Source organism: Elephas maximus, chromosome 9, assembly GCF_024166365.1.
Source record: "Elephas maximus indicus isolate mEleMax1 chromosome 9, mEleMax1 primary haplotype, whole genome shotgun sequence".
Lineage (NCBI taxonomy): Eukaryota > Metazoa > Chordata > Mammalia > Proboscidea > Elephantidae > Elephas > Elephas maximus.
Genome location: NC_064827.1, coordinates 108,984,171 through 109,012,039, shown reverse-complemented (window position 1 = coordinate 109,012,039; position 27,869 = coordinate 108,984,171). Strand labels below are relative to the sequence as shown.

The 27,869-nt window shown below is 42.3% G+C and overlaps 1 protein-coding gene and 1 long non-coding RNA gene across 5 annotated transcripts in view; one reads left to right on the top strand and one right to left on the bottom strand.

Moving 5' to 3' along the window:
- LOC126082374 (uncharacterized) overlaps positions 1–11,041 on the bottom strand; it is a 59,639-nt gene extending 48,598 nt beyond the window's left edge. For 3 of the 4 annotated variants that reach the window (XR_007518570.1, XR_007518568.1, XR_007518571.1), the window contains exons 1-3: positions 9,170–11,041; positions 7,340–8,640; positions 5,777–5,835 (exon numbers count right to left, since the gene is read on the bottom strand). This is a non-coding gene — a long non-coding RNA (uncharacterized LOC126082374). The remainder of the gene's footprint in view (positions 1–5,776; positions 5,836–7,339; positions 8,641–9,169) is intronic. The other variant, XR_007518569.1, reaches the window with a different exon arrangement.
- A 10,478-nt stretch (positions 11,042–21,519) lies between these two features.
- LOC126082370 (procathepsin L) lies at positions 21,520–27,211 on the top strand. Its single transcript, XM_049894911.1, has 8 exons — positions 21,520–21,617; positions 22,725–22,861; positions 23,530–23,652; positions 23,758–23,904; positions 24,101–24,325; positions 25,000–25,165; positions 25,896–26,013; positions 26,843–27,211. Exons 2-8 carry the CDS (start codon positions 22,736–22,738, stop codon positions 26,940–26,942), a joined length of 1,005 nt encoding a protein of 334 aa, XP_049750868.1. The 5' UTR covers positions 21,520–21,617; positions 22,725–22,735; the 3' UTR covers positions 26,943–27,211.
- The last annotated feature ends 658 nt before the right edge of the window (positions 27,212–27,869 follow it).

The following is a 27,869-nucleotide window of genomic DNA, read 5'->3' as shown; positions in this document are numbered from 1 at the left end:
TACGTAAAGGATCACAATAATCAAAAAGAGGGACTACATACAGGTGGCATAGAACTGCCATTTGGAGAGGGATGCAAGGCGATATAGGACAATACAAGTTAGGTTTTACTTAGAAAAAGAGGGATAAATATTAAGGTAACCACAAAGAGGTATAACAACTCCATAACTCAAAATAAAAGCGAAGAAAAACGTAACGACTCAACAAACATAAAGTCAAATACTATGAAAATGAGGATCTCACAATTTACAAAGAAAAACGTCTCAGCACAAAAAAGTAAGTAGAAAATGAAATTGTCAACAACACACATAAAAAGGCATCAAAATGACAACACTAAACACTTACTTATCTCTAATTACGCTGAGTGTAAATGGACTAAATGCACCAACAAAGAGACAGAGAGTCTCGGACTGGATAAAGAAACACGATCCGTCTATATGCTGCCTACAAGAGACACACCTTAGACTTAGAGACACAAACAAACTAAAACTCAAAGGATGGAAAAAATATATCAAGCAAACAATCAGCAAAAAAGAAGAGGAGTAGCAATATTAATTTCTGACAAAATAGACTTTAAACTTAAATCCACCACAAAGGATAAAGAAAGACACTATATAATGATAAAAGGGACAATTGATCAGGAAGATATAACCATATTAAATATTTATGCACCCAATGACAGGGCTGCAAGATACATAAATCAAATTTTAACAGAACTGAAAAGTAAGATAGACACCTCCACAATTATAGTAGGAGACTTCAACACACCACTTTCGGAGAAGGACAGGACATCCAGGAAGCCGCTCAATAGACACACGGAAGACCTAATTACAACAATCAACCAACTTGACCTCATTGACTTATACAGAACTCTCCACCCAACTGCTGCAAAGTATACTTTTTTTTCTAGCGCACATGGAACATTCTCTAGAATAGACCACATATTAGGTCATAAAACAAACCTTTGCAGAATCCAAAACATCGAAATATTACAAAGCATCTTCTCAGACCACAAGGCCATAAAAGTAGAAATCAACAACAGAAAAACTAGGGAAAAGAAATCAAATACTTGGAAACTGAACAATACCCTCCTGAAAAAAGACTGGGTTATAGAAGACATTAAGGAGGGAATAAGGAAATTCATAGAATGCAACGAGAATGAAAATACTTCCTATCAAAACCTCTGGGACACGGCAAAAGCAGTGCCCAGAGGCCAACTTATATCGATAAATGCACACATACAAAAAGAAGAAAGAGCCAAAATCAGAGAACTGTCCCTACAACTTGAACAAATAGAAAGTGAGCAACAAAAGAACCCATCAGGCACCAGAAGAAAACAAATAATAAAAATTAGAGCTGAACTAAATGAATTAGAGAACAGAAAAACAATTGAAAGAATTAACAAAGCCAAAAGCTGGTTCTTCGAAAAAATTAACAAAATCGATAAACCATTGGCTAGACTGACTAAAGAAATACAGGAAAGGAAACAAATAACCTGAATAAGAAACGAGATGGGCCACATCACAACAGACCCAACTGAAATTAAAAGAATCATATCAGATTATTACGAAAAATTGTACTCTAACAAATTTGCAAACCTAGAAGAAATGGATGAATTCCTGGAAAAACACTACCTACCTAAACTAACACAATCAGAAGTAGAACAACTAAACAGACCCATAATAAAAAAAGAGATTGAAACGGTAATCAAAAAACTCCCAAAAAAAAACGCCCTGGCCTGGATGGCTATACTGCAGAGTTCCACCAAACTTTCAGAGAAGAGTTAACACCACTACTACTGAAGGTATTTCAAAGCATAGAGAATGACGGAATACTACCCAACTCATTCTATGAAGCCACCATCTCCCTGATACCAAACCCAGGTAAAGACCTCACAAAAAAAGAAAATTACAGACCTATATCCCTCATGAACATAGATGCAAAAATCCTCAACAAAATTCTAGCCAACAGAATTCAACAACATATCAAAAAAAATAATTCACCACGATCAAGTGGGATTTATACCAGGTATGCAAGGCTGGTTTAATATTAGAAAAACCATTAATGTAATCCACCATATAAATAAAACAAAAGACAAAAACCACATGATCTTATCAATTGATGCAGAAAAGGCATTTGACAAAGTCCAACACCCATTTATGATAAAAACTCTCAGCAAAATAGGAATTGAAGGAAAATTCCTCAACATAATAAAGGGCATCTATGCAATTTTTATGCAAAGGCAACAGCCAACATCACTCTAAATGGAGAGAACCTGAAAGCATTTCCCTTGAGAACGGGAACCAGACAAGGATGCCCTTTATCACCTCTCTTATGCAACATTGTGCTAGAAGTCCTAGCCAGAGCAATTAGGCTAGACAAAGAAATAAAGGGCATCCGGATTGGCAAAGAGGAAGTAAAATTATCTCTATTTGCAGATGACATGATCTTATACACAGAAAACCCTAAGGAATCCTCCAGAAAACTACTGAAACTAATAGAAGAGTTTGGCAGAGTCTCAGGTTATAAGATAAACATACAAAAATCACTTGGATTCCTCTACATCAACAAAAAGAACATCGAAGAGGAAATAACCAAATCAATACCATTCACAGAAGCCCCCAAGAAGATAAAATACTTAGGAATAAACCAGATAACTGGGAGCTCCTAAAAATCAAACACCTATGCTCATCTAAAGACTTCACCAAAAGAGTAAAAAGACCACCTACAGACTGGGAAAGAATTTTCAGCTATGACATCTCCGACCAGCGCCTGATCTCTAAAATCTACATGATTCTGTCAAAACTCAACCACAAAAAGACAATCAACGCAATCAAAAAGTGGGCAAAAATTCTATTATGAAAACATTCTGCATCCCACTTTGAAATGTGGTGTCTGGGGTCTTAAATGCTAACAAGCGGCCAACTAAGATGCATCAATTGGTCTCAACCCACCTGGATCAAAGGAGAATGAAGAACACCAAGGCCACAAGATAACTAAGAGCCCAAGAGACAGAAAGGGCCACATGAACCAGAGACCTACATCATCCTGAGACCAGAAGAACTAGTTGGTGCCCGGCCACAACCGATGACTACCCTGACAGGGAGCACAACAGAGAACCCCTGAGGGAGCAGGAGATCAGTGGGAATCAGACCCCAAACTCTCATAAAAAGACCAGACTTAATGGTCTGACTGAGACTAGAGGAATCCCGGTGGTCATGGTCCCCAAACCTTCTGTTGGCCCAGGACAGGAACCATTCCCCGAAGACAACTCATCAGACATGGAAGGGACTGGACAGTGGGTAGGAGAGAGATGCTGATGAAGAGTGAGCTAATTATATCAGGTGGACACTTGAGACTGTGTTGGCATCTCCTGTCTGGAGGGGGGATGGGAGGATAGAGAGAGTTGGAAGCTGGCAAAATTGTCACGAAAGGAGAGACTGGAAGGGCTGACTCATTAGGAGGAAAGCAAGTGGGAGTACGGAGTAAGGTGTATATAAACTTATATGTGACAGTCTGACTTGATTTGTAAACTTTCACTTGAAGCTCAATAAAAGTTAATAAAGAAAAATGGATTTTCTGAGGCAGACAATATGTACATTAAAAAAAGATAAACATTTCCAATTTGCTAGTTAAAAAAATTGCCTCAATTTACCAGCAAGTGAGAGGGCCTGTTTTCCACAATCGCATCAACCCCAAATATCAAGAATCTTTTAAAATTTTCCAAAAGTGAGAGGTTTCAAAAAAAGATACATTCTTTTCATTTACATCTCTTGGATTTTGAGAGTGGCTGACCTCTTCTCCCGCCTTATTGCCCATTCTTATTTTGTCTTTTAGTCACACTGCTGAGAACAAGACAGGGCCATAAGGTGGACTCTGTGGTGGCAGCATTGCTTCCCTCTTAATTCCTTAACTCATTTTGTTTTCATGACTTCAGATGAGCAATGAGACACCAATGCCATCTCAGATGGAGACTGCAGGTCCAAATGCTTTGGAGGGGCCTAAGGAAAATACAAAGAATGCTGAAGGGAATTCGTTGAAAGTGGTGAGGACTTTAGCAACTGTACAGTTCATACCTCATCTAAAGAAATTCACATTTAATTATGTTTATGGTTGTTTATGATGTCACCTTGAAGACTAAGGTGTGCCTGACCCAAGCCATGCTGTTTTCAGTCATCGCATATGCAAGCAAAAGCTGGACAACAAGGAAGACCAAAGAAAAATTGACACCTTTCAATTATGCTGTTGGCAAAGAATATTGAATATACCACAGACTGCCAAAAGAATGAACAAATTTGTCTTGGAAGATGTACAGCCAGAATGCTCCTTAGAAGCAAGGATGGCGAGACTGCGTCTCACATACCTTGGACATGTTGTCAGGAGGGACCAGTCCCTGGAGAAGGACATCATGCTTCGTAAAGTAGAGGGTCAATGAAAAAGAGGAAGACCCTCAGTGAGATGGATTGACACAGTGGCTGCAACAATGGGCTTGTGTAACAACGACTGTGAGAATGGTACAGGCCTGGGCAGTGTTTCATTTTGTTGTACATAGGGACTACGTGTCAGAACCTGACTCGATAGCACCTAACGACGATTGTGCAGACTGAATAGAATGTGTCTGTAGACCAGATTTGACCTCCAGATTTGACCTGATATAAAACAATGAGAACTCTGATTGTTCAAAGAAACATTCACTTAAGAACCAGGTTTTGGCATCTGTAGAAAAAGTTTTATGTTCAAAATTCTAATTTTCAATTTAATTTTTTTTTTTTGGCTTTTAATTTTTAGAAAACTTATAAAGTGCTTTTTTCTCCCACACCTAGACCTAAAGGGAAGATTAAGTAAGAGTAAGCTTGAATTTGCCAGGAGGACATATTAGTTATGTTAGCAGACACCTATGCTTAAATATACACATATATATTGTAAGTAAAAAAAAAAAAAACCTCTAATCTTTTATTAGATTGAACCATACAAAATTGTCATTTTGAAAGTAAAAAATGGCCTGATGTCAGCAATTTCACGTTGGCAAACCAAAAGCTTACCTATAAAAGCTTACCTACACAGACATATCTACTTCACAACCAATTTATTTTAAAGTGACCAAACTTTTCCACAGGAGGGTGGGAACAATACTATCGAAGCATTAATACTCACGTGGATTAGTTTGTTTTTACTGTCTGATTCAGACTTCTTGCTTCATTTTTTTATTTATTTGATTCCCAATTGGTAAGAGAATGAGTTTTGGTGGTAACCTGAGCCAAGAGAAGCAGCTTTACCTCACGTTAAGAATCTGCATACAGGATTAACATCTTTCAAAAGTGCTACTCTCTTCAAAGAAGGCTTTTTGGCTCTGTTGGGCAATAGTGACCAGGCACTGATAGACAAAATATGCTGTGTTGCTCCGAGGTATGCAACATTACCTGTTTGGTGAAGCAACATACCTAATATACCTGGACCTCTTCCACTAAATGATTCATTGGTTTCATGGGGCCACTTCTCAACATCATTATCCTGGTCACCATCAATTAGCCCTTACAGAGCACCCACACACGATGATACTGTACTTGGCACTTGAGAGAATAGGAGGGAGACAAAGAGTACAACTTACAAAGTAAACTGTTGAAACTGCACATTTGAATATGAAACATAGTACAAACATACCTGTAAATCTGAGTGTACCTGGTCACGCATGGTAAAATAAACACATTTTCCCCTATCACTGAGCTTCACAATGGTTAGCTGTGTTGTAACAGTAGGAAGCAGATGGTCTTTCCTTACCAAAGATGTTCAGAAAGGCTCCTGGTCTCTTCAGGAATCCCAGAATCAGACGCTGAAGACTGAAAAGAGCATTTGTAGGTCATTAGGTTGTAGCCTTTCTACAATCTTCCTGACTAGGGGGCGACCATCAAGTCTCTAAGGATTTGGGAAATTTGCAGATCCCGTGAGGATATAGTATGTTAAGAGATGGGAATTTCAGAGAGTTCCATAAAGAAATTCCAGAACAAAATTCACTAGAAATAATCATAGGAGGACTGTAATGCAAATATTCTCAAGTTAATAAAAGCTTTTACTAAAAGAGACGTTAGGTGGCTATTGGAGTTAAACCAAGACGATTTTCTTCCATTGTCAACACTCCGATTCTCAAAGAGCACTTGGCTGCTTTATATCCTTTTCAATTCATCTTGTAGAATAGAAAAACTGAACAGCAAAATTCATTTGTACCTGCTTGAAGCATGCTCAAGCTTCCTGCAAGATTTAAGTAGGATAATCCCTAGCTTATAAACAGGTTGTGTGCTCTTAGTGTGTGATCAGTCAGCTGTTTGGAAACCAAATGGTATTTTCTCACAGAGACCAAACACTTGGTGGTTAGCTACTGAGGCTGGTCCATGAAAGCCTCCTTAACTAGAGTGCGCCTGAAGTGTGGAGGCCACGCCACAGCACTACAATGGAACCTGAACTCTGTGTACCAGGAGGCTTCCCAAATGCAGTAGGACCCAGGGCAGGGCAGTGAGGGACAATGGGATCTTCCCGACACCAGGGCATGGTGGTGGAGCCTGGGACAGAGAAGCAATGGGGGCAGGATCCCAATGGTTGCTGGTGCTGTGTGGGGCTGGAGTGACCTCCTATCTGTCCCTCCCCTACTAGGCTCCTCATTCTCCAGCTCCGCAACCCCTTGCACACATGCTCCTTTTTTACTAAGACATTGAAGTAGCCAGTGCAGTGAAAATCTAGCACTTGGAAGTTTTCTGGGAGTGTGGATAGCAGGTCATGAAGCAGAGCGAGTGAGGTTGTGAGTCTCCCAGAGGTGGTCTTGGGACAGCCTGGTACACAAGGACCAGGCTTTGGCCCTGTGGGGTCTCTGGTCCCAGGACTAGGAGGCAAAGGCTCAGGGATGATGAGTAGGAGGTGGGGACGGGGGTGAAGGGAGGTGGGTAACTGTGCAACTGAGGAGCCACCCCAAAGATGGGAGCCAGGGAGCAGGGGTTGAAACAGGAGCTCTGTCCTCTCCTTTCCCCTTCCAAGGACTCATCCTACTGGAGCAGGTGGCTCTCTGTTCAACTTGGAAGGTGGTCAGAAACAGGCTCCAAGAGGGCCATTTGGTGGAAAAAGATACACTCAGGAAGCTTCGATATTATTGACTTTTTGTAAAAAAGGTTTCTATAGTTGATAACGAAATGGTCAATGACCCAATAGAAAATGAGCAAAGGACATAAACAGGCTATTTTAGAAGAAATGTAAATAGCAAGTATGAAATTATATCAAAATGTACTCATAACCAATGACATAGATCTCAAAAGCATTGTGCAAAGTGAAATAAACCACACACAAAAGACTACATACCGTATGAGTCCATTTAAATGAAATTCTTAAAAGGGCAAATATATAGTATCATACATGAGGTCACCATGAATTGAAGTTGACTCAACTTCAGCTGGTTTATAGTGACAGAAAGAAAATCGATGGTTGCCAGGAGCCACCCTTAAAAAAAAAAAGGGGAGGGAAATTACCACAAAGGGGCATGAGGGAACGTTTTGGAGGGATGGAAACGTTCTATATGATGATTGCGATGGCTACATGGCTGGGTACACTTGTCAAAACTCATCAACTTGTACACACGAAATTGATGAATACCTTTGCATGTAAATTATACTTCAATAAATCTGAAAATTAAAGTGAAATCTTAAAAACCTAGTTGTGTATACAAAGCAAGCTCATAATTCTAGGTTTTGTAGCCCTGGAAAGGTCCTCAGAGGCATCTAGTCTAGCTCCTTCTTTTCATATTTTATAAATGAGGAAACCAAGACACAGAGACAATTATATGACTGTCACGGATTTAACTGTGTCCCCCAAAAATATGAGTTCTAAATTCTAACCTCTACACCTGTGGTTATAATTACTTTTGAGAATGGATTCTCTTTGTTATGTTAACGAGGCAGGATTAATGTAGTGTATATTTCGAGTCAATCTTTTAGAAGATATAAAAGGAGTAGATTTAGCAAGCAGAGATGGCGGAAGATAGTTGCCAAGCAACATGGAGGTCTCCAGGGAATCAGGAAACAGATGCTGAAGAGACAAGGGCCTTCCCCTACAGCCAACAGAGAGAAAGCCTCTCCCTACAGCCAGCTCCCTAAATTTGGACTTCTAGTCTGGGAGAAAATAAATTTCTCTTTGTTAAGGCCATCCACTTGTAGTATTTCTGTTATAGCAGCACTAGATAACTAAGACATGACATACTCAAAGTCACACAGCCTGCTAGTGGCCAAGCCACATCCCAGGACCCAGGCCTTAGTTCTGCTCTGCATCCTCCCCAGTTCATTTAAACTGTAAACATATCATGTCATCACAGGAACAATCCACAGGCACCATAAAATACCTTGCAGATACATGCTTTAATTTCTGACACGTCCCTATAGTATCAGTGAGGGCTCAACCCAAGAAGCACAACCAATAGGAGATATATATTACGAGATTTATTGCAAGGAATTAACTTACATGGTTGCAGGAGCCGGTAAGGCAACTGAAATCTTTAGGGAAGCCTCAGGAAGGGCAGGGTGGAACTCTGCACAGGATGAAGCTGCTGTCCACAGGTGGAATTTCTTCTTCCTCAGGGAAGCCTCAGCTCTGCTCTTCACATCTTTCAACTGATTAAACCAGACCCACCAGGTTATCTAGGATTATCGCCCTTACTTAAAGTCAACTGATTATGGACTTTAACCACATCTATAAAACACCTGCACAACACCTAAATTAATGTTTGATTGAATAATTGGGGCTGTAGCCTACCCAAAATGACAAACTGAGCATCACACCCAGATAGCAGATACGGAAGATATTACCTTTTCTGTCTTGGAGTCCCTGGGTGATGCAAAGAGTTAACATACTTGCTGCTAACCAAAACGTTGTTTGAGTCCACCCAGAGGCATTTCAGGAGAAAGACCTGGTGATCTACTTTCAAAAAATAAGCATTGAAAATCCTAAGGCGCACAGTTCTACACTGATACACATGGAATCACCATGAGTCAGAACTGAGTCAATAGCAACTGATTGATTGGTTATTTTCCCGTTAAAAAAAAAAAAAGGGAAGAGCAGAGTGCTTAAATTTTTTGCCTAGGGGCACACAGCTAACTCACATTTCATTTTCAATTGTAAAATAAATTAAATACTTCTTACCTCATATGGTTCGATATTAATGATATTGTCCTATAATTTCCACATTCGGTTGGATCACCTTTCTTGGGAATAGGCATAAATATGGATCTCTTCCAATCAGTTGGCCAGGAAGCTGTCTTCCGTATTTCTTGGCATAGACAAGTGAGCACCTCCAGTGCTGCATCTGTTTGTTGAAACATATCAATTGATATTCCATCAATTCCTGGAGCCTTGTTTTTCGCCAATGCCTTCAGAGCAGCTTGGACTTCTTCCTTCAGTACCATCGGTTCCTGATCATATGCCGCCTCTTGAAATGGTTGAATATCGACTAATTCTTTTTGGTATAATGACTCTGTGTATTCCTTCCATCTTCTTTTGATGCTTCCTGCGTCGTTTAATATCTTCCCCATGAAATCCTTCACTATTGCAACTCGAGGCTTGAATTTTTTCTTCAGTTCTGAACTTGAGAAATGCTGAGTGTGTTCTTCACTTTTGGTTTTCCATCTCCAGCTCTTTGCACATGTCATTATAATACTTTACTTTGTCTTCTCGAGAGGCCCTTTGAAATCTTCTGTTCAGTTCTTTTACTTCATGAATTCTTCCTTTTGCTTTAGCTGCTCGACACTCAAGAGAAAGTTTCAGAGTCTCCTCTGACATCCATGTTGGTCTTTTCTTTCTTTCCTGTTTTTCAGTGACCTCTTGCTTTCTTCGTGTATGATGTCCTTGATGTCATTCCACAACTTGTCTGGTCTTCGGTCACTAGTGTTCAATGCATCAAATCTATTCTTTAGATGGTCTCTAAATTCAGGTGGGATATACTCAAGGTCATATTTTGGCTCTCGTGGACTTGCTCTGATTTTCTTCAGTTTCAGCTTGAACTTGCATATGAGCAATTGATGGTCTGTTCCACAGTCGGCCCTGGCCTTGTTCTGACTTATGATATTAAGCTTTTCCATCATCTCTTTCCACAGATGTAGTCAATTTGATTTCCGTGTGTTCCATCTGGCGAGGTCCATGTGTATAGTCGCCGTTTATGTTAGTGAAAGAAGGTATTTGCAGTGAAGAAGTCGTTGGTCTTGCAAAATTCTATCATTCGATCTCTGGCATTGTTTCTATCACCAAGGCCATATTTTCCAACTACCGATCCTTCTCTGTTTCCAACTTTTGCATTCCAATCGCCAGTAATTACCAATGCATCTTGATTGCATGTTCAATCAATTTCAGACTGCAGTGGCTGATAAAAATCTTCTGTTTCCTCATCTTTGGCCCTAGCGGTTGGTGCGTAAATTAATAACAGTCGTGTTAACTGGTCTTCCTTGTAGCCGTATGGATATTATCTTATCACTGACAGTGTTGTACTTCAGGATAGATCTGAAGATCATTCCAAAATGGCTACAGCAGTATATCAACAGGGAACTGCCAGAAATTCAGGCCAGTTTCAGAAGAGGACGTGGAACCAGGGATATCATTGCTGATGTCAGATGGATCCTGGCTGAAAGCAGAGAACACCAGAAGGATGTTTACCTGTGTTTTATTGACTATGCAAAGGCATTCGACTGTGTGGATCGTAACAAACTATGGATAACATTGCAAAAAATGGGAATTCCAGAACACTTAATTGTGCTTATGAGGAACCTTTACATAGATCAAGAGGCGGTTGTTTGGACAGAACAAGGGGATACTGACTGGTTTAAAGTCAGGAAAGGTGTGTGTCAGGGTTGTATTCTTTCACCATACCTATCCAATCTGCATGATGAACAAATAATACAAGAAGCTGGACTATATGAAGAAGAAACGGGCATCAGGATTGGAGGAAGACTCATTAACAACCTGCGTTATGCAGATGACACAAACTTGCTTGCTGAAAGTGAAGAGGACTTGAAGCAAATGTTGATGAAGATCAAAGACCACAGCCTTCAGTATGGATTACACCTCAACATAAAGAAAACAAAAATCCTCACAACTGGACCAATGAGCAACATCATAATAAATGGAGAAAAGATTGAAGTTGTCAAGGATTTCATTTTAGTTGGATCCACAATCAACAGCCATGGAAGTAGCAGTCAAGAAATCAAAAGACGCATTGCATTGGGCAAATCTGCTGCAAAGGACCTCCTCAAAATGTTAAGAGCAAAGATGTCACCCTGAAGACTAAGGTGCGCCTGACCCAAGCCATGGTATTTTCAATTGCTTCATATGCATGTGAAAGCTGGACAATGAATAAGGAAGACGGAAGAAGAGTTGACGCCTTTGAATTGTGGTGTTGGCGAAGAATATTGAATATACCATGGACTGCCAAAAGGACGAACAAATCTGTCTTGGAAGAAGTGCAGCCAGAATGCTCCTTGGAGGCAAGGATGGCGAGACTGTGCCTTACATACTTTGGACATGTTGTCAGGAGGGATCAGTCCCTGGAGAAGGACATCATGCTTGGCAGAGTACAGGGTCAGTGGAAAAGAGGACGACCCTCCGTGAGGTGGATTGACACAGTGGCTGCACCAGTAAGCTCAAGCATAACAACAATTGTAAGGATGGCGCAGGACCGGGCAGTGTTTCATTCTGTTGTGCATAGGGTCGCTATGAGTCAAAACCGACTTGATGGCAGCTAACAACAACAACAACCTCATATGGTTATTAAAAACACGTGGTTATTATGAGGAATGAATTAAATTAAATCAGCTCTGCAGGTAAAATGCATGTCACATGAGTTTTCAATACTGTAAAACAGCAAGTTAATCATGTTTTGCTTATAATATGAGCTGGATTCATGCACTGGGAGGAAATGGACATTCTTATGAACCACAGGAAGGAGCTGGAATAACTTGGAATGGAATAACAGTTCCATTCCTGGGAATTAATTTCATCATAATATTTGCACATATCTATAGGGTTGCTATGAATCAGAATCGACTCGATGGCAGTGGGTTTGGTTTGGTATAAGGATACACATGCAAAGATGTTTACTGCAGTCTTTGGAAATAAAAACAATAATAATCTCAATGTCCATGGATGGGAGAAAAGGAGACTGTTAAATGATTTATTATATAGCTGAACAATGGAATGCTGTATGTATTGGCAAGGGACGATGTCTGTGATACAGTATTGAATTTAAAAAGAAAAGTTTATACTATTGGATAAAATGTATAATCCTAGACATTCTGCTAAGACCTTTGGTGGTAGGCAGGGGCTTCATTCTGTTAAAATGAATATTTTTCCCCTAAGAAATACTTTTAAGATGGTGACGATATTTTGTTTAAAACTTCAAAGACTACAGGCCTCCATTATCTCTGCATTATTGCTGGCATTACCTGTCCTCTCAGTCAGGAAATCAGCCCTTTTCTCTATTAACACCTACCAAACCCAAACCAAACTTGCAGCTGCCGAGTTGATTCCGACTCACAGAGACCATATAGGATAGAGTAGAACTGCCCTATAGGGTGTCCAAGGAGTGCTGGTGGATTCGAACTGCCAACCTTTTGGTTAGCAGCTGTAGTTCTCAACCACCGAGCCACCAGGGCTCCCTGTTAGGACGTAAAAAAAAAATTTTGCGGGGGACCCGCAAATCACCTGAGATTCCTGCAAGGATCTACTGTGTGGGGAGTCTGATGTTCAATGGTGCGATGATGCTACTCTTTGAAATTCAGACCAGACAGGTCACAAGGAGGGCAACTGTCTTAGTCATCTAGTGCTGCTATAACAGAAATACCACAAGTGGATGACTTTAACAAAGAAAAGTTTATTCCCTCACAGTCGATTAGGCTAGAAGTCCAAATTCAGGGTGTCCGCTCCAGGGAAGGCTTTCTCTCTCTGTCAGTCATGGAGGAAGGTCCTTGTGATGAATCAGTCTTCCTGTGTTCTGGGAGCATCACAGTGCAGGAACCTCAGGTTCAAAGGATGCGCTCTGCTCTTGGTGCTGCTGTCTTGGTGGTATGAGGTCCCCAACTCTCCGCTTGCTTCCCCTTCCTTTTATCTCTTGAGAGATAAAAGGTAGTGCAGGCCACACCCCAGGGAAAATTCCTTTACATTGGGTCAGGGAAGTGATTTTAGTAAGAGTGGTTTTACAATCCCACCCTAATCCTCTCAACATAAAATTACAATCACACAATGGAGGATAACCACACAATACTGGGAATCATGGCCTAACCAAGTTGATACATTTTTGGGAGGACATAATTCAATCCATGACAGTAACCCTATAGCAAAGCCAAGTGACAGAGGCCACCCTCTATTTAGGCAGAAACACCTGAATCAACCCAGTTAAGCCAAGCCCATGATGAAGGGCACCTGGCAGAGTGTGTTTCCAGACTATGAGTAAGAAAGCGAACTTTTACTTATTGTTGTTCAAGACTTCTCCATTCCCTGAAGAAACGTGGAGAAAGGAGGCTGCTGTGCTCTCGCGGGTTCCCCTCATCAGGGAATGGATCGCTATCTGGAAACTCCACCATCAAGGGACTCACAAAATGAGAAAACAGCCACGATCATCAGGTCAGTGGGAAGAAAGGAAGCACAAAGTCTATGTATCGTTCAAAGGCAATATCTGACTCATGCCCAGGACCCTATTGACCATATCTGCTCCCAGAGCTGGGGATGGGTCAGTGTTTGTTCATTATTGACTCCTCAGCACAGGGCCTGACATAAAAGGAACTCAGTATTTAACTTAGTGTTGTCTGTCCTGCTACTGTAACTAAAACCCATTTCTAATATTACTCGAACGATCGTTTAGTTCCACTTCCTTCTTTGCTCTTGGAGAAAAACTCTTCCTTTATCCACTTCCCAAATTTCCCTGGTTAAAATTTCACTCACTATCTCCAGGGAGCCACACCACTGAGTGTTGCATGTCAGTAATTTTAACAGGCAGCAGATGGAAATTCAGATGCTGGGGAGACTGTGTGAGGGGCAGTGTGGGGTGTCAGTGAATATATAAGACACACGTGCCACATCCAAAGTGCAGACGCTAATTAGCCTTGGAACAGCCACCTTGTGTGGCCCTTGCTCCCCGGACAGCAAATGTGGTGCTGGCCAGGGACACACTCAGGCAGAGCCAGCAGACTCCAAGCCTTGTTACTTCACACAAGGTGGGGCTGCAAGAGCAGGGAGATCTGTGTCTTCTGTCAACAGCCTTATTTTTCCTCCCTGATGTGGGAGAACACCACCTGGGTATAGGACACTATGAATAATAAAATACATTTAAAAGAAGCAGTTGACAGCAATTGCATTAATCGGCTGTGCAACCCACCCTTAATCAGTGCTATTTTTCCATCATCATAAACCTGAGTTTTACACTAAGTTGTAAAAAGGTGAATTGGCAAAAGTTCTGTGATAGATATGTTAACAACAACAGAAGAGTCAGGAATAGGAGAAGGATATGCAATGTGTGGCTAATTGCTTCCATGAACAACTCCTTCCTTTGCCATGAGACCAGAAGAACTGGATGGTGCCTGGCTACCATTGCTGAATATTTGGATACAAGATTCTGAAGAAGTATACTGATCAAAAGAGGGGAAATGCAGAACCGAAATTCAAATTCTCACAGAATTCAGATTTTCTGGGGCCACGGATGCTGGATGAACCCCTGAAACTACTGCCCTGAGATAAGCTTTAAACCTTAAACCAAAAATATCCCCTGAAGTCTTCTTAAAATCAAACAATAGTTTATGTTAACTAATAAAAAATGTCTGTCTTGAGCATTGTGCTCTTTCAAGATCTATTTATATGGGATTGTACTGATAACACCAACATGAAAAAGTAGATAGGAACCTTAGGGGGGCAGTGAGTTTATGTTATTGGGGGAAGAACAATTTAGAAAAGGAGGGTGAGAATGGTTGCACAACTTGAAGAATGTAATCAATGTAACTGAATTGTACATGTAGAAGTTGTTGAATTTGTGTATATACTGCTGTATATATTCTCAACAATAAAGAAAAAAAAGCAGTCATTGCTTACTCAGATCAGAACTGCGTGTTTTCTACTTAATCCTTCCACGGTATTGCCTCTGGTTGTCTCAACAAAGAAAGATCTGATTTCTTATTCAGAGGGTGGGCTAGTGCTCAAAAGTAGAAGCTGAGATACTAAGTGGACCCCACGGATCTAGAGATTTGAGGATAAAGGTTAGACGTGCTTGAGACCATGGCTAGAGGTTTGACTTCAGGACAGTAAAACTAAGACCAGGAGGCAGCAACAAATGAAAAGTAATACACAAGAAAAATACAAGCATCAACCAGCCCCATGGAGCCAGTGACTCAGCAACACTTCCAAGGCTTACACTGAAAAGACCTCCCTGGTTTTGCTTTTTGAGGGGGGTCATATGAGGGAACTGAGGAAGCTTGACTACATGTCGCTTTTACTTTTTGTGGTCTCCTATTTTTAAAAGAATGTTTTCTGTGTGTTTTTGAATTGGTAAACGGATGAACAAGCCTCACTTTTTTAACGCTCAGCGTTCCAAAAACCATGAGTCATGGAAACACTGTCCTCTGAAATAGGCTTAAAAGCCTGATATTTAATTGATCCTAGGTAAGGTACAGAGCTTTTTGTCTCAGAGAAATGATCAAGCAAGGAAGCACCCAGGAGGCACAGGGCAAAACACTCTCCTGAACCTGGTGGGGTAGGAAGATGGGGGCCCCACCCTTCCCAGCAGCATACCTTCTGCGTGGCTCACCTGTCTTTTCTTCTTTTCAGCATCCTGACTCCAGGGCAGGCGGAATCCGCAGTCTGAGCTGAGAGCCTGGCACTGGGAGTGCTGCTGCTGTTTCTCACCGTGGCCTCGTGGCCTCGGTGCTCCTGTCTTACTGCACCTGGTACTCTTGGCACCAGAGTGGAGTTTGTGAATTACAGTGAGAGGGGCTGGGCTAAGGGATGTGGCAATGTCCCCAGAGCTCAGCCTCCTTTTCTAAGCCCTGCTGGCCTGAAGTGCATTTAAGTTATTTTTTCGTGTTTTCATTTACTGCCTTTGATCTCATATATCCCTGAAGTGCATTTAAGTTATTTTTTCATTTTTTCATTTACTGCCTTTGATCTCATATACCCCACTGCTGACGATCATCCTTGGCTGCAAAATGGGGCACAGAGTAGCATCCATCTTCTAGGCCAGTGGTTCTCAAAGTGGGGTCCCCGGACCATCAGCATTAGTTGGGAGCTTGTTAGAAAAGCGAATTCTGGAACCCTGTCACAGACCTACTGAACCATACACTCAGGGGTAGGGCTCAGCAATCTGAGTTTTCACAAGCTGTCCCCGTGATTCTGATGCCTGCTCAATTTTGAGAACCACTCTCTGTGAAGGTTAAATGCAGAAACACGTAGAAAATGCTCAGTAGAGTGCCAGGCACTTAACTGCTATTTAGCTATTCGTATCATCAAAATCATCATCGCTATCATTACAGGAATCTTTTCAGATAATAAGGCTTTAATTTCAAGAGTACCAAGCACTCAGATTGAGATATCCTTCCTCTGACACAATCCCCAAGGCAGATATATGCTGGATCTTGTAACTGCACAAAGGTTTTCTCTGTCTTTACCAGTTACCGTAGTGATACAGGGGGAAAAGCAAGCCTGACATTAATCAGGGAAGACTTTTCTAATGGGGACTATTGCAATAGAGAGATGCTCAAAGCCTAAACCAGAAATATCTAAGGGAAGCGGCAGGATAGCAAAGCTTTTATATGCAGAGATGGTGGGGTAGGTAACTGTGGGAAGAGGAAAGACAAGCTAAGAACTTCTGGGGAGGTCTTGGAACTTAAATTATGGCAAATACTGCAATAATAGGAAAGTCTAGGCAGGAAATGTTGTCTGTAGTCAAGCACCTAAGGCAGGGGTCTGGGCCTGAGATGAAGCAAAGAAGTTACAGTGATGAGTGTTCACGTGGGTAGAGTTAAGGGCCTAGCTATCCTAGTCAAGCCAACCTAAAGTTATGCCAAGCACGAAGTTTTGATTAGTCTACTCCAGGGACTGATTTTTACTGATGCCATGTGTAGTAGGCTAAATAATGGCCCCCAAAGATACCAGGTCCTAATCCTGGAAACCCAGAAATGCTATCTTATATGGTAATGACTTTGCATATGTGATTAAGCTAAGGATCTTGAGATAGGGAGATTATTCTGGATTATTGATCAAGGTGGACCCTAGATACAATCACAAATGTCTTTGTAAGAGGGAGGCAGAGGGAGATTTGACACAGAAGAGGAGAAGGCAATGTGACCACAGAGGCAGAAACTGAAGCGATACAGCCACATGCCAAGGAAGCCAGCAGGCACCAGAAGCCGGGGAGAAGCAAGTGGCAGATTCTTCCCTAGAAACTTTGGAGGGAGAATAGCCCTGCTGACACCTTCGTTTTGGCCCAGTGATAATGCTTTCAGATTTCAGAAGTGTGACGATAAATTTCTGTGGTTTTTAAGCCACCAAATTCGTAAAAACTTGCTGCAGCAGCCTAGGAAACTAATACATCATGCTTCTTAAGAAGCCTTTTCTCAGGTTTGAGGAAGAGATCCTCTGGGATCCAAAAGACAGGTTGTGGAACATAGTCCTGGGGGTAGGGACAAATCCCACAAAGTCAACTCACAAAACGCTTCACCATTATAAAAAAAAAATTTTTTTTTTATCACCATTAGCTCATTTAAATATAGCAACCATGGCCTGTGCCCATCTGCTGTAAAATCAACATTACAGTGGTTAATCTCAGAGGTTAAAATGGAAAGACTGAGCCTGACGAAAGCTGCGAGGAAAGTCACATGTAGAACGTGTCTAACTAAGTAAGTGCTCTAACTACAACGAGCAAAGGACAATGACCACAACTAAAAAGCTTCATTAAGTCGTACTGATTAATTTACTTACTAGATGAACTGGCTGGCCCATTAACGTGAAAACAAGGGTACAATAACTCATAAAATTATTTCATAAGTGGTTTCATATGGACATCAAATCGTAAATAGGCTCTTTTCCAAACAATGATAAATGGTAATAAACCACTTTGCAAATAGACAGTTTGCTGTATAACATTTTTTAATAGTAATCCGGGGCTCAGTGGATTTAAACAAATTGGAGGGGGTTGTTATACTGGGGAGGCTGTTAAGTGACCTCAATGTCTTATTCCCACCACGCTAATTTGTTAGCTCCCCTACAGTTTAAAATTTCCAGAGACTAGGTAAAGAATTACATCCTGTCTTACTAGCAAGCAAAACAAATCTATGGAGGGGTATGCAAGAATATATTCTTCACAGATACGGCATTTTAAATAGAAATTGGGTAGCTCTGTCAACTGCATTTTACCATCAAAGGCAGAGCTACGGCTTGGTTGCTTCACTAAAATGTGAACATTTTAATAATTAGCACTCATCAAAGTTATTTTGCAAAGAAATGGGGACAGAAGAGTGAGACAAGGAACAAAATGGTTAGTGTTATCACTTTTCTATAACGCATTGGGAAACCCTGGGAGTTTAGCGGTTAAGAGCTATGGTTGCTGACCAAAAGGTAAGCAGTTTGAATACACCAGGCACTCCCTGGAAACTCTATGGGGGCATTTCTACTCTGTCCTGTCGGGTCACTGTGAGTCGGAATCAACTCCACGGCAATGGGTTTGGGGTTTTTTTTTGGCTTATAATGCATTTCGTAACAGATTACATATAAATAGCAGCTCTGGTAATGTAGTGGTTAAGCACTCAGGTGCTAACTGAAAGGTCGGCTGTTCAAAATCACCAGTTGCTCCTGGAGAGAAAAATGTGGCAGTCTGCTTCCATAAAGATTTACAGACATGGAAACCCTATGGGGCAGTTCTACTCTGTCCTACAGGGCAAAGTGTTTGGTTTTTTGGTTTTAATACATAAATAGATGTTGCCCTGATTTGGAGCAATGATGTCTTCCACTCTCTGCTTAAATGGCCTTCTCCCAGCAATTCCCATGTTTCTCCTGTAGTTAGATATTTTTTGTTTCATTTTAGATTTTGAGCATATTTGATATAAAGAGAGTCCATTTTTCCTCCATTGCACTTGTATCACATTCTAAGAAACAAAGGGGATGCCATTCTTTGGAGCGGCACCTGGCGCACAGCCTCCTGCCAGGCTCTTGCTCAAGGCACAGACATTAATGCCGCAGCAGGTTTTTCCACCCTATGCAATCTTATGGAGCTGTGGCCCCAGGGCAACTACAAAACCCAAGTGTTAGAATAATTTAGATTTCCTGTGATAACCAGAGTAAACAAACGGACAATGGCCAGACGTTATATGACAATAGAGCTCTGACCCACAAAAGAAGCCAAACCAGCAACCAGCTCCACAGAGTCAAGGCTTGCTCAGTGGATGCCAACTTCCTTATTTTGCCCCCACTTTTCAAAACCTGGACAAGCCAGAGGAAGACAAATTTACTCCCTAAACCAGTCACATCGGATGACCCCTTTCCAGTTAGCCCTCTTCGAATATATCTGCATGCCAACAACCTCCAATCAGAGTATACCCCCCCCAAAAAAAAGCTTCCCTTTTTTTCAGGATAAAGCTTTCCTTCTCCCCTGACCACCTTTGAGTCTCTGCCACTTGCAAGTGATGGCGGCTGTCTCCCTTGTTAAAGCAAGGTCTGAATATAGGGCCTCTGTTCTCATTTGGGTGGTATTCATTTATTTCTGCACTTAAATGATTATGTTGAATTCCAGCGTGTATTTAAAAACTACTCATTTACACCACCTAAGAGCTTTTTTTTTTTTTTTTTTTAAGAGCTTTTAGCCCCTAGTCATGTTTGAGAAAGAAAGGCTTCTACTTTTCTGAAGGTCATAGAATGAAATTCTTAATATATTTATTTTGTAAAATATTTGTGTGGTCGTGCTTCTAGAAGGATTATCAATTTAATCTCTGGTAAAAAGAGTTTACAAATTGATGTACATTTTTGTAAAATAAAAAGTTGGATATGAAAGTGTTAAAAAGCAAAGATGGCACTTTAAGGACTAAGAAAGATGCTAGCCTGACCCAAGCCATGGTGTTTTCAAATGCTTCATATGCATGTGAAAGCCGAACACTGAGTAAGGAAGACCAAAGAAGAATTGATGCCAGAAGAACAAACAAATCTGTCTTAGAAGCCAGAATGCTCATTCGAAGCAAGGATGGTGAGGCTTCCTCTCACATACTTAGGACATGTTATCAGGTGCGACCAGTCCCTGGAGAAGGACATCATGCTTGGTAGACTAGAGCGTCAGCGAAAAAGAGGAAGACCCTCAATGAGATGGACTGACACAGCAGCTCCAACAACGGGCTCAAGCAAAGCCAACAACAGCGAGGATGGCCCAGGAACGGACAGTGTTTCCTTCTGCTGCTATGACTCCAAACTGACCCCACCCCGCCTGACAACAACAACATTCACAGAAAAGGGTTATGGGGAAAGAAACGTGGGAGTTTATTTTTCCAAAAGATATTTTCTACAATGAGTATGTTTCTTATACAGTAGAAAACAGAAGCTTTTGGAAATGTTTCTGGATTGAGTTCCTTAAATCCTTAGTCATATATATACGTATATTTTTTCCCGTCCGTCTAAAACGTTTTCTCAAACTGCATGATTTAAATCCTGACATAAGATGCCATTAAAATAAATTTCTTAAATCTCAGAAGAAGCACACTTTGGAAACTGAGGAAGACAATCCATAATGCGGAGTGGAGAAGTAATAGCAGTTTCCACGATTCTTATATGTTTTTCTCCATTTTATTAAACCTTTCCCCCCCCCCCCGTAAATAACTCGTTTCTGGTGGTTTTGAGGAAAGAGAACCTCTAAACTAGAGGAGACAGGAAAAGACGCATCCGAAAATGCCACCCAGTCTGCACCCACGCAGTCCAGTCCTATTTTCCTCCTGGGATTTGGGCCTTGACAACTGATCTCTTTTAGGAGATTCACCTTCCTGGCTACAGTTTTCTAAAACCCAGCTGCATCCCACCCAGAAATTGGGAGGAAATGCGCCTGCCCCGCGGGCTCTGAATTCTTCCATCCGGACTCATCTTTGCTTTGGATTACACAAGAATGAATAGTTTACTGGTACTCGGCCCTTTAGTATTTCGCTTTATCGTGGTAAAAATATATAGAACACACTCTAGAACAAAAGGATACAGATGTTTTGGCCGACGTTTTTTTCAATAACTCGCCGATCGCGTTAATTGATAATCAGTTCAACTGAGCCCTCAGGGAGGCGCAGACCCCTCCTCTGCGCTGAGGAGACTCCCAGCTCACATCCCCCAGCCAATCCCTAGAGTCCACTGAGGCAGACACGCCCGCCCGCGACGAGTTAGGACTGAGCCGGGTCACGCGCCAGGGAGTCACGGAGCCCGGCGGCCCCGCCCAGAGGCCGGTGCAGCCAATCGCGGGGCGCGAAGGCGGTGTGGGCGGGGCCGCCCGGGCCATAACCCCGAGCTTTAAAGGCTGAGCCCACTGCCCCCGACAACAGCCGCGGTTATCAGCGATTCGCATACCTGTTGGTGCTGACTGCGCCTGCGCCAGCCGCGGCCTCTACAGGTGAGCGCCCCGGCGGGGTCGTGGCTCGGCCTGGAGGAGGGGCCCCTGCGGGGACTCCGGCGAGGGGGCCGGCGGGACCCCGGGACCAGAGCGTCCGCCCGGCGCTGGCGAGGTCGGGTTCGGACTGCCCGCCAGCGCTGCCGGCCCTGGCTCGGGGGCCCGGGGCGGCCGAGACCACCCGGGCGGGTCCCAGAGCGAGCAGGGTCCCGCACCGGGCCGCGCTGTGCCCGGGCCGGGCAGGACTGAGCCGCTTGACCCCGCGCTCCGGGTGAGGGGCCGGCGCTTCCTGCGGCGCCGTCGACATCCTCTGGGAAGAAGCGGAGGGGCGGGGGCAGGCCTGGCACGGCCCCTGCCCAGCCCGCGACGCGTGGTGTGGGGCCCGGCCGGGGACTTTGGCTCAGAGCCCGGACCCCCTGCCCCTGCTCCTTTCGGGGCGCTGCTGGGGGGCTCCGGCTCCCAGCGGGGCGGCCACGTGACCGCGGTTCCCGGTTTGGGGAGGGAGGGGGGCTTTGGCCGCACAGGCCCAAGTGTGGGGATGGCAGGAAAGGTTTCAAAGCAAGAAGCAGAGGCTTGGGAAAAAAGGAAAGGGAGTTCTGAATACATATGTCTCCTCCTGCTGCATGTTAGGCAAGAAGATAGGTGTGGGGGGTCACTCAGAAATCTTAGGAATTTCCTTGCCCCCACTGGGGAGCAGACGTCCTGAATAATGTCCTGATGGGTTTTTGCCTTGGCCAACCCGTTGGTAAATAACCTTGACCAACCATTTCCTAGATACTGCCTGAGATCTTGACGCATAAGGTGCTGGGAGACCCTTATCAAAAATTGTCATTGCATTGTTGCAATTAAGTTGTTCCAATTCCTATAGCACTTGTCCCTTTGCTTTTCATTTGGTGGCAGAACCAAATACCTCCATCATTTGATAAGTCCTTGGCCTATTTTTTTCTCAACCCAGGTCTTTAGCCTTCTTCCACAGTCTTTTTATAAATACTTGAGAAGATAATTTAAATGTTTTCACTCCATCTTGGTGGCTGTAACTTTTCAGGAGAGAATGAGGTGACTTTTAAAAATGAGTGACTAATCAGATACTCATTTCTTTTTCCTTTCTAGGCTTTTGAAACATGAACCTTTCACTCCTTCTGGCTGCCCTTTGCTTGGGTGTAGCCTCAGCTGCTCCAAAACTTGATCAAAGTTTAGATGTGCAATGGAACCAGTGGAGGTCAACGTACAAGAAACCATATGCTGTGGTTGGTATCATCAGAAACTGTCCAGAGGGGCCCCAGAGACAATGGTCCCTGCTTGTTGGGAGTTGGGAGCCAGGTGGGAGCTTCTAGGGAGCAGCTCTTGCCAAGGCTGAACTTCATGGTGCCTGTTCCTGAGTGCAGTGTGGGCGTGCACACGCCCTTGCTGTGTCCCAGCTCTTGCCAAGGCTGAACTTCATGTGCCCGTTCCTGAGTGCAGTGTGGGCGGGTACACGCCCCTGCTGTTTCCCAGCTCTTGCCAAGGCTGAATTTCATGGTGCCCGTTCCTGAGTGCAGTGCGGGTGTGCACACGGCCCTGCTTGTTGGGAGTTGGGAGCCAGATGGGAGCTTCTAGGGGCCAGCTCTTCCAAGGCTGAACTTCATGGTGCCCCTTCCTGAGTGCAGTGCGGGTGTGCACACGGCCCTGCTTGTTGGAAGTTGGGAGCCAGATGGGAGCTTCTAGGGGTCAGCTCTTCCAAGGCTGAACTTCATGTGCCCGTTCCTGAGTGTAGTGCGGCCATGTACATGGCCCTGCTGTGTCCCAGCTGGGAGGACAGCACTCAGAAGCACAGATCTGTCTTTGGCCGTGGTTTCTCTTCCATCTGCTGATCCACTTGGTGAGGAGGGTTGGGTTTTAAGGGGAAATAAAGACAATCTGTTATGTTTGCCTCTAGAATGAAGAAGACTGGAGGAGAGCAGTGTGGGAGAAGAATGTGAGGATGATTGAACGGCACAATCAGGAGTACAGCCAAGGAAAACATGGCTTCACCATGGCCATGAATGCCTTTGGGGACATGGTGAGTGTGGCATTTATTGATTGCTTAATTCTGCACTTCCTCTTCTTAATGCTTTAGCAAAATAATCCTTTGCTTTTTCAACATATTACTTACTTTTCTTTGAAGACCAATGAAGAATTCAGGCAGGTGATGAACGGCTTTCAAAACCAGAAACACAAGAAGGGGAAGCTGTTCTATGAACCTGTCTTTGGTCATATCCCCACATCTGTGGATTGGACTCAGAAAGGCTGTGTGACTCCTGTGAAGAATCAGGTATGTCGTGATTCAGACTCAGATCTATCTCGAATGGCAACGCCAAAGAGGAACTGACCTCATTGCTTTGCTGGACTATGGAGGGACATGCAGTTCACTTCCCCCCTTCTCCCCCAGAGTATTCAGATATATGGACTGTTGTCAAAGTCTTGCTATTTATTTTGTAAACTGATAACTTTTAAAATTACCTCTTTAGGGTCAGTGTGGTTCTTGTTGGGCTTTTAGTGCAACTGGTGCCCTGGAAGGACAGATGTTCCGGAAAACTGGCAAACTTGTCTCACTCAGTGAGCAGAACCTGGTGGACTGCTCTCGGCGTGAAGGCAATGAAGGCTGCAATGGTGGACTGATGGATAATGCTTTCCAGTATGTTCAGGACAACGGAGGCCTTGATTCAGAGGAATCCTATCCATATCTTGCAACGGTAAATGAAGTTCCTTATCTTGCTTTCAGAGCCCCAGTAGTGCATTGCTTAAGAGCTCAGCTGCTAACCAAAAGTTTGGCAGTTTGAATCCACCAGCTGCTCCTTGGAAACCCTATGGGGCAGTTCTGCTCTGTCCTGTAGGTTACTGTAAGTTGGACTCAACTCGATAGCAATGGGCTTGGTTTTTGGGTTATCTTGTTTTCATTCCAGCTCTACCTTTGGGAAGTTGAACACTTTCAGAGATAAAAGATATTCAGCATTCACGTTTGAGGTAGTAGAATCTATATCTGCAATTGTCAGAATAGTCATTATAAATTATTAGCCTTTGCACAGTTCTCTGATTAGATGGTTGTTAAATAGCTATTCTTAATCTCTAGGTAACATGAAGGATATTCATATCATTCTATATATAATACAAGCTTTTTCGTAGTGAAATATTTCTTATGGGCAGGTAGCCCTAGGGGATCTCACTGAAGAGATACCAGTTAATTTTTCAATTTTGAACCAACCAATAGCATTTTTTTTTTCTTTTGATAGCATTTCACTTCCTGGGCTACTTTATAACCGGGTTGACTTGAAAGTCATTAAGTTGAAAAGTGTTGAGTCTTGTGGTCCTATAACTCATCTTCCCCAGAAGGTGGGTGGTAGCAATCCTGTCGCTTTCCTGTTTACAGGACACACATACCTGTAACTACAAGCCTGAATGTTCTGCTGCCAATGACACTGGCTTTGTGGACATTCCTCAGCGAGAGAAGGCATTGATGAAGGCAGTGGCAACTGTGGGTCCCATCTCTGTTGCTATTGATGCAGGCCATGAGTCTTTCCAGTTCTACAAATCAGGTAGGTGTTTGTATTTTTATTACAGAAATTCAGCCAGAATTGGAAACCACCACCATGATTCACTCTTTGGTACAGAATCTTCCATCCAAATGAGTAATTTTCAGTGTATGCATTTAACATAGTTGAGTTCGTGCTGTACATGCTACCTTTTTACTGGATATTTCCATTTGACATAATGTAAGCATTTTCCCATGATGATAAACTCTTCATATATACGTTTAAATGGCTATGTAATTTATTCTATAGATGTAGCCGAATTACTTAACTGTTCTATAATTAGAACCTATTTTTTCCACAAGTTTTTTACTATGATAATTGGGGCTGAAAAGAATCCCGTGACTCGAGTGTTCTTTTTGTTTTGTGTTGTTTCCTTAGGCTTACATCCTAGGAATAGAAAGGAATTTGTATTTCAGCTAGTAGACGAGTGCCTTAGGTCACCTTGGCCTTGATAACAATAGATCTTATTTTTGGAAATCTTTGGGGGTTTTTTGTAAAGTAGAAAATAATATCTTGGATTTAGTTTGAATTTTGTTAATTTCTAGTGATTTGAGGTTGATGTTCTTTTTTTATCAGCCATTACTGTGGCAAATAGTTTTTAAGTCTTACCGGGAATTTGCTTATGACGTTTCACTGAGTTTAGAGTTGCCTCCCTTACCCTGGTTGGTGGGTTGGCTTATTGTCACAGAATCACGTGGAGCTTCTCACCCAGTCTTGGATTTTACTCTTCCAGGGATTTATTATGAGCCAGGCTGCAGCAGCAAAGACCTGGATCATGGTGTTCTATTGGTTGGCTATGGCTTTGAAGGAAAAGACTCAGAAAACAATAAATTTTGGATTGTCAAGAACAGGTATAAAACACCAAACATTATACTTATTTTTGAAATCGAAAAGGGAATCATTGTTTGGAATCAGTATTTGGATAAAAAAAAAAAAGAAAAATCTTTTTTTTTTTTTTTTTATTTGGATACAGGTCCATAAATCCTTCAGCTCAATCTGAAATCCTGGCAGTCTTACTCCCACTTAGAGTGGACACAGAAATATTGTTTGAGTATAAGACCCTGTACCAAGCTTGGTTAGGAGCAGTAATATATTTTTAACATTGTATTTCTGAATTCTAAAATTTTTATTATAGAACCACATCTGATCCCAGGGGTTTCAAATAAAGCATTGTGGTTGAGGGCTAGTTTCCTTTTTCTTTCTCTGATTTTTCAAGGTATGATGAGCAGAAACGTCTGCCTCTGCCTGTTCTTTCTGTGAAGTCTGAAAGATTGATCCAGAGTCCAAAGTCCTCTGTGTAGTCTTTCCGTTATCATATGATGCCCTGCAGTTGCATTTGACTTTTCAGCCCCCAGAGGCCTTGAGGATTATAGGAATCAATTTTGAAATGATTTTTTTTTTTGGCAGTGTTGTATAATATAGTTCATAGAGACAGACCTCTACCTTGGAATCCCAGTTCTGCCTCAGCTTTGTATCTTAGAAAGTTAAGGACCTATAGGAGTTAATACATTTGTAAATATGTGTCACAGAGCTTAGAATAGTGCCTAACTTAAAGTAAGCACTATTTAAATATTAATAAAATAAGTAAATATTCAATATTTAGATATTAGCTATTATTATTAATAAATCTAAGATGTGTTTGATTCTTTGTCTAAAATGGAAAACCTGCTCTTCTTTCAGCTGGGGTACAAGTTGGGGCACCAATGGCTATGTAAAGATGGCCAAAGACCAGAACAACCACTGTGGAATCGCCACTGCAGCCAGCTACCCCACGGTGTGACCTGATATGGACTATGATCATAAAGGACCCAAGACAGGCCGCCCAGAGGGTTTTTATCTTAAAACTGACCAACCCTTATTTTGTGGGTAAAACACTTGAATCACGGAGGATCCAAGTTGCGATTTGAATTCTATGATATTTATACACTGACAAAATGTTACCACTACTTTAATTACTGCTATAGACAGCTTTGTAATTAACTCTTAAGACTTTTGAATTTTCATTTTTGAAAGAATATATAAAGCTTTACCTTTTAAAATAAAATTTAATTCAGTATGTAGAGGTAGCCCTTCCCTTTTTTTGTGTGTGTGGTAAAAATATATACAACAAAACCTACGCCGTCTCAACAATCTCTGCTTGCGCAATTCAGTGGCATAGATTAGATTCTTGAAGTTGTGCGCCCATCCTCACTATCCTTTTTCAAGCCGTTCCACCATCATTAACTCAATGTCTCTAAAGCAAAACTACCCTTTCCGCCTTCCTCCCACCTCCGTTGTTGTGTGCTGTTGTGTTGATTCTGTCAACCCTATGGGTCAGAGTAGAACTGCCCCATAGGGTTTCTTTACAGGAGCAGATTGCCAGGTCTTTTCTCCCATGGAGCTGCTGGGTGGGTTTAAACCACCAACCTTTTGGTTAGCAGCCGAGCACTTAAGCATTGTGCCACCAGGGCTCCTTTTCCCACCTCTGGCAACATCATAATCTTTGCCTTCTATATATTTGCTTATTTCATATAAGTGAGATCATACAATATTTGTCCTTTTGTGACTGACTTATTTCACGTGGTATGATGTTTTCAAGGCTCATCCATGTTGTGGAATACATCAGGGCTTCGTTATACTTTACGGCTGAATAGTATTCCATTGTATGTATATACCACATTTATGTTTATCCATTCGTCTTTTGGTGGACATTTCAGTCGTTCCTACC

Coding starts and splice junctions, on each gene's coding strand:
- LOC126082370 (XM_049894911.1), top strand. CDS start 22,736: ATGAACCTTTCACTCCTTCTGGCTGCCCTTTGCTTGGGTGTAGCCTCA. Junction 24,326..24,999: donor CCTATCCATATCTTGCAACG/GTAAATGAAGTT, acceptor TCCTGTTTACAG/GACACACATACCTGTAACTA. Junction 25,166..25,895: donor TTTCCAGTTCTACAAATCAG/GTAGGTGTTTGT, acceptor TTACTCTTCCAG/GGATTTATTATGAGCCAGGC.